This window comes from Etheostoma spectabile, chromosome 2 (genome assembly GCF_008692095.1).
Source record: "Etheostoma spectabile isolate EspeVRDwgs_2016 chromosome 2, UIUC_Espe_1.0, whole genome shotgun sequence".
NCBI lineage: Eukaryota > Metazoa > Chordata > Actinopteri > Perciformes > Percidae > Etheostoma > Etheostoma spectabile.
In genome coordinates, this window is record NC_045734.1 from 5,858,414 (window position 1) to 5,866,052 (window position 7,639).

At 39.0% G+C, this 7,639-nt stretch overlaps 1 protein-coding gene across 3 annotated transcripts in view; it reads right to left on the reverse strand.

Annotated features, from left to right (window-relative positions):
• The window catches only part of grk4 (G protein-coupled receptor kinase 4), a 60,264-nt gene that overhangs the window by 26,419 nt on the left and 26,206 nt on the right, over positions 1-7,639 (reverse strand). For 2 of the 3 annotated variants that reach the window (XM_032527503.1, XM_032527505.1), the window contains exons 5-7: positions 3,538-3,626; positions 2,899-2,964; positions 2,253-2,393 (exon numbers count right to left, since the gene is read on the reverse strand). In XM_032527503.1, the coding sequence (XP_032383394.1) occupies positions 2,253-2,393; positions 2,899-2,964; positions 3,538-3,626 (296 nt within the window). The remainder of the gene's footprint in view (positions 1-2,252; positions 2,394-2,898; positions 2,965-3,537; positions 3,627-7,639) is intronic. The other variant, XM_032527511.1, reaches the window with a different exon arrangement.

Genomic DNA, 7,639 nt, shown 5'->3' on the forward strand with positions numbered 1-7,639 from the left:
GTGTGTGTGTGTGTGTGTGTGTGTGTGTGTGTGTGTGTGTGTGTGTGTGTACATGCTTCTGCCATGACTCATTTAAAACAAGGACATGCAAAATAGCTCACGCTGCATCAGAAACCGACTAATCCAAAACGTAGTACAACTCAAACACAACCATTAGCTTTAAATGGAGAACATGGACTGGCTTTGAGGCTCTGCTCCCTTACAATCCAGCTTACTGTACTACAGATCAATACCTCCATTCTGTACATTTAAATAGTAGAATACTGTGTTCATATACAAAATACACACTGCACGCACACCCACAGAAATGCAGAAATTAACATGTCTATCCCTCTAGGTGCTCCTCACCATGTTCCAGGAATGATAAATAAGCCCTTGATGTAATTTTCTTGTCTTTGCAACAATCAATTTTAACACTGAGCCAAAGCTAAGTTTTCTTTTCCTGCCAAAACACCTGAGAGGTTTTTGTACGTACAGTTGGACAAAATGGAAAGAGAAGCACATTTTACTAGTTTTCCAGCTGCGTATGACTCCTGATGTCAACATGCGTAGTTGAGCAGGATTAAAATTTAAGCATTTCCATATTAAAGGAGTGTTGACAGCAGAATCAGAAAACAGCAAGATACACCAGGAACACATCTAATACATCACATGCACACAGTGAGTGAGAAAGTGAGAAAAGGACTGAAAAAGGATCATATTTTAGAATTTGTGAACTGACAAATTTCCAGTATCTACGTGTATTTTTTTTTAAGCAACTATCAGCTAATAATAAAGTAAACTGTCCTTATTTCAGGTGCATATGAAGCACTGAGATCATAGAAATTGAATGAAAATAATTTACACATTTAAGGTTATTCTTGAACGTTTTTTATAATGTATCATCTTACATGTTAATGGACTGTCAACTGTAAATGTCCGCCCTTTGGTACAGCATGGAAGAAATAAAAAGCTAGGTGACTTCGTACAAAGCATTCAGGAAAAAACTACCACTTACTCATGACTATGGCTCAATTTATAAAAATCCTCAATAGGAAAATTAGCCAAGAGCTAGGCCACCATTAAGAGTTTGAGGCATGGTGGTACAGTGAAAAATTCTTTTAATTCATTTTTTTTGAGCTGGCACACATCCTCTGAGCAGGACAGTGTGCTAATTTCTTCTACATGCTGTTGTTCTGACTTAAACTGCGAAATGAAATGCTGTTGGCTTGCAAAAGGCAACACAATGAGCTTAAGGAATGAGACACTTCCTTAAATGCTTGGCTCAGCTTACTGCTCTCATATGAAGCTTGATTGATTGATTGATCGTTGATCATTTGATTACATACGTGTTTTATTCTAAAATCATGTCAAAAATTGATTTGGCCCCTAATGAACTAAAGTTGTAAGGACTTTTGGACACTAAAAGGAATCTGGATGTACTATAAGTCAGTTTTGCGGGTCACTGCAAATAGGATTTATGAAGTAGTCATTCTTATCATGTACTTGGTTAGTTTTTAGCTGAGTTAAAGTTAAAAAAGCTAAAGTCATGTAATTTTAAACACAAAAAAATCAATCATGGGATTTTAACACAAAACTTGTGTGACCAAAGTAGGTGTAGAGGCATGTGTTATTTTTCCTCACACTCTATGACACGTAATATGCAACTATCAATCTGTATTTACCACTGCATCAAGAACATGTAAAAACAAAACAGATTTCAAATAACTTTTAGAAAACATTCACAGTTAATTAAAGGCTGACAGTATGCTCCACATGAAATCAATTGTGGCATGTTTTCATAGGTAACATAGCAGGTGTGTTACCAAAATGAATTTGCATTTCGTTTCATTTGCTGCAGTGCATTCAAGTTGGTTAACTGAACTTGTCTATGTTTTTTTTGCACATCCTTGCTAACTGCCAGTATGCAGTCACCAGCAACTAGTTATTCATAATGTGTTGGCCCCCCAACCCCCCTTTACTTTTATCCCATCATGTTTCTTTCCACTGGGACTCACAAGCCCGTCCACCTGGCATGGACGTCATTAAACAAACAGAACTGGAGTCACAGCAACTGTCTGTAACAGCTGATCGACAGCCTTTGCAAACACGCCACTCAATTTCATTTGGAGGATCCTGGAGCCATAACAAACAACGCTCTCACATACTGCGCGCGCACACACACACACACACACACACACACACAAATAGACAGACAGACAAAACAGGTACAATTCTGTTGAAAAGTTGAATAAGAAAAATGGAGTACTTACTACAAAACTACTGTTAACTTTTTCTAAAATGCGTTTTTCGTTTAGTGCCATTGCTTCACCTTTTCTTTTCTTCACTCGTTTCTTTTCCAGCTTTTTACAGGCGTACATCTTACCGGTGGCACGTACTTGGCAGGCACAAACCTGGAAAACAAGCAACGAGAAAACACGATCACACACATGCCCATAAACAACACACACACACACACACACACACACACACACACACACACACACACACACAAACACACCACACACACACACAAACACAACACACACACACACACCACACACCCACACACACACACACACACACACCCACACACACACACACACACACACACACACACACACACACACACCACACACACACACACACACACACAACACCCACACAACACACACACACAACTAATGGACGTTAATGTGTGACCCCCACATTTCTACATCAAGGATGAACATAAAACAGTGCTGCATTAACTAACTGTTAAAGGTTACTACCTGCAGCAACTAAAATCATTAACCTCTCAATCCCAAGTTTGCTGGATACGTAACATAACGTAACGTTGCCTCTGTATCCATCCCAAAGAAAACTTTATAACCACAGTAAACCAAGTTATTTCAACTTCTTGATTAGAGTGACACTCACCTCGCCAAATCCACCTTTTCCTAGTACTCTGTAATGTCTGAAGGTATTTTTGGTTACTGGTTGCCTGCAGGAATGGAAAGACGAGAAAATAGAGAAATGATAAAGAGAGACAAAAAGAGACATAAAATAACTGATGGGTTATGTCATTCTCTCAGACTGTGTGATGTAATGATCTAATATATTATTAATCCACCCTGATGTCTGCTGTTTCCACCCTGCTACAGTTACCCAGCCATTATGCAAAGCTTTATCAATTATTTATTACCACTCACAACGAAACACTGATGGGCAGCACCACCTTTTGTGTTTCAGTACAACCATCTTTCCTGCAACTGGTCTCCATACTGTAATGTTTGTTTTCCATTTGCTTCGAGCATTTCTTCTGCCCTTTCTGATTGCCATCATTTTTTTTATATTCATTAATTATTTTATCTGCAGTCTTTTCTCTAGACATATGTCCCTCCCAAAAAAAGTCTAGGCTAAGTTTATAGGGGACAATTGCTGCCCTAGCAAAAACAGTAGAATGGTGCAAGGTCAACGGTATTGGTGTTTAATATCATACGGTGTCATTTATGCAGGAAAAAAAAGAATTGTTTGCATGTCTGCTTCACCGGCATGTAATCTGCAGTGACTACCCACCTCCCACCATTTCCACTGCAGGAAGCGAGAGAAGTATATGGACTCGTGGTAGGAGGAAAATGGAGCTCCACTCGATATCACGAACTCTGCTGAGTGGGGAGGGGGAGGGAGAAAGATGGTGGTAATCATTTAATAACAAGGTAATAAGATGCGAAGAGACGCACAGAAAACAGCACGTGTAAAATTTTATTCCAAATCTCCACAGACAGACTGGCTGGCTACCCCGAATAAAAAATATAAAATATAAAATAAATATATATAAGATACACACAAACACACACTAATATTAAATATATAAACAACAAAATAAATATTAAACAAACATACATAACATATATAACACAACACACACACATAACATATATATATAAAATATATTATATATATATATATATATACACACACACATAAATAGACATATATACATAATGTGGTGTAACATATATACACATACATAAATACCATACTATAAAACACATACATACATATATACACAACATACACACAATATATATATATATGTGTATACATACAGTGTATATAATAATATATACAACACTAATATATACAACACACACACACACAACACATATATAACACCATATATTATACACCACACACCCACCCACACACACACACACACACACACACACACACACACACACACACTATATATATATACACACACACATACACACCGTGGGTGTGTGTGGTGTGTGTGGGTGTGGGTGTGTGGTGTGTGTGTGTGTGTGTGTGTGTGTGTGTGGTGTGTGTGTGTGTGTTGGTGTGTGTGTGTTCAGGCATCACTGTCTGTGTTTCGGTTGAAAGCTGTTAACAGTAAAAAAGACTGGAAAAAAACAGTGCGAAAAATGTCTTTGAACACAGACATTCCACTCAACTCAAGCAGGAAACGAGGGATTTTGGGGAAACCGGTTTTCAATGAGCAGGAGGCTGAGCGGAACATCTAATCTCATTTTACCTCACACGTGAATGTGGGTGTGAGTATGTTTGAATCTATGTGCCTATGTCATATTTTCAGGCATAATCAACCCCAAATTGTGGAACAGTCCTGCCATAAATTGAAGGGTCAAGGTAACTGACACCAAAGTTCTTTGAGGAATGAAGAGGTCACGAAAGATCCCAGCCTCATCGTCTCCTGACCATACGCCACCCGTCACTCCACTGAGACTTGTAAGAACATGACTGTTTGACATGACCCTGCCAGCCTCTCATATTAGTGACCTTTTCCACTGCTTTGACTTCAGATGTTGTTTGACTTAAACACCATGTCCTCTTTGACACCGTGGTACCAAACCGACATGAACTCAACTGTATGAAACAGGTTTACAGTTAGTTTTAAGGGTTATGGCAAGAAATAATACGGGTCAGCAAAAATGTTGTGGTTACGCCTTACAAATGTATTGTCCTTGGGGTCTGTGCTGTCGACAGATAACATAAGAATATTACCGCAGTAATGGGTCAAATTCTAAGGGTCTGGTGTGTCCCCCCCCTCCCGTTTCTCTTCAGGCAACACATATGAATCAGCATGTTTTTATCGTGGATCTCAAGGTAAGACTGAATTTGTTCAAAACACTGATGCTTTGATTTAATTTTAATCAAGACAAATGCTTATTTGATGTTTAATATTAGATGTAGTTTCTGTTATTTCAATGATTGTGTACAAGATGCTCAAGATCAGACTAACCAGTTTCATCCCAGTGTCCATTTCAGAATGTCGTGCCAAAAGCAGAGAAACGTGGTTATTGTTTATACAGTAAGTATGCCACTACTAGCATAACTGACAAATACTTAAGATATATCAACCCGGTTAAACATTGTGTTAAAAAAAATACCACCAATGTATGCATCCTTTCAAAATATTGCTGTGCTGGACAGTCCATGTTCAAATATAAATCCCTAAAGACGGGGACAGGTAAATATAAGTCCCTTTGACAAAAGGATGACAACACAAAAATGTGTAATCTCATTTTTATATAATCTAAAACAAATTAAGAAATCCTTTACCATCTTGGAAGTTTTTGTTCTGCATAATCTTGATAGCACATATTCCAGTTGGCTGACAGCAATGTTAGTTACCTGAAATATAAGATTATGACTAGAAGAACAAGTTGTCAATGCAAGCTTTGGTTGCAGAGTTCCATATATCCAACATAAGAAGGCAAACATCTGTCATCCAAATCGTAACCAGTAGCACCACGATTATCAATCGTATTAATTAGCAATCCCTTCAGATAAATTAGAGTACACCTATGCCTTGAGTGTAAAAGTTAAAAAGATGCGATACTTGAAATCAATAATATAAAAGAAAAACATCACTACAGTATGCATTGACATCAACTACAGGACCATAGAAATGCACCAGTGCAGAGTGTTTCTGATGCGAGCCGTGGTACCACTGAACAGGCAGCACTTTCTCTCCTGCCGACCAGTGTGCTAAAATTCTCTTCTGCAGATATCCCTCCCTACCACCCAAATGTTGAAGAGATGCTCATATTTGGCAGGGAGATTTTCCGAGACCATATTTTAAAATGACTTCATCACTAAGGAGGATGAGAAAAGCTGCCTGTGGTTACCAACAGCGCTGGGGTGGCTGGTCTTGGCAAAAGACTTGAGAGTACAGAGTTTCCACAAGGGGAGCACCCTTTGCTTCAGTATGTAAAAGAAAACTGAATTATGTCATAATAGGACCCTTCTGCTTTGTACATGAGATTCCATCCATTTAGATTAGATGTCGAGGATTTTATCTGTCTCTCCTCTGTTGCTGCTAATTGTACTAAAAGCATTTACATAAAAAATTAAAATGCACTGAAAAGTGCTGGACTGTCCTGAAACCTTATCAGATACAATAACATCTGTTTTAATTCAGTCTCAAGCACAGTGTATGTTTTTCCCTCTGTATCAAGTTCTGACCTAAATCTGTCTCAAATATCAAACCATGACCTGAATAACTAAAGTTGCTAAGCTAAGACTCATCAACTGGCTTCACTCAGTCTTATAAGACAAAACCGGTCCCAAACATTTAAAGAAAGGGGCTCCAGAAATGCAGGAGCCTAGCAGTGTCTGGCTTGGAGTCCAGCACCGGACAGACACCATTGGGAGTAGAAATAAACACAGCTACAATATGGCTTTTGTTACTCGAAGGGAGCAGGGAGAGGAAAAGAAAAGGGGCGAAAAATCTGCACACGGACCTTTGTCAAGACCGGCGATACACAAAACACCAAGATCCACACCAAGATCCACATGTATTGAAGGGTCACGCTTTACTTGGTATGACATAATTGTATGTTCCACTGCAGCAGAAGAAAATTCATGGGCGAGCTAATACATCTCTGTTAGTGGGTGTGTGGCTCTGCCAAAAGTCACATTTCCACGTGCAGCACCATGCTTTCCTACAGGCTTCCCTTTGAGAGAAAAAAGGGAATAAGCCCTGGGTCAGAATTACATATCGGAAAAAGAAAATTAAAGAAAATAAAAATTACACAACGGAATACAAATAATAATGATAGTGGAAGGAGTGATGACCAAACTTGAACAGGAATCCCATTCAAAACCATTTGAACTACTGCTACTGAAAACCTTTCAGTAACACAAACATGTGTCTGTGTTGTTCTAAGTTTGTTCACTCTGCTGTTGTGCCACGCTCCCTTTCCATTTCTCCTCAATTTTACCAATTTTGTTTGCTCTTCTTTCAGTGCTCTGTGGGTCTTTCTTATAGTGACAGACCGATTTTATCAGCCGGCCGATATTTGCATTTCTACGTGTATCGGGATGGGCCAAGACACGGCTGCTGCGTTCGCCGATAGTTTCCCCCCCCCCGGCATTATTTACAGACAGGCGTCCACGGGCAGCTCTGTGTTGCTGGAAACGCTGCAGTTCACATGCAGACCATGCACTGCCCCCCCACCACTAGCAACACGGCAGTCAGCAATTACAACTAAAGCAATTTATTTCAATGGCTACTTTTCAGGTTTAATGTTTTCTTAAATTATTTAAATGTGTTGACAAAGGACATTTAGTGATGATCTGATTATATCGGTCTTATAATATGTCAGCAAGCAATGCATCATCAAGGCTGTGTTGT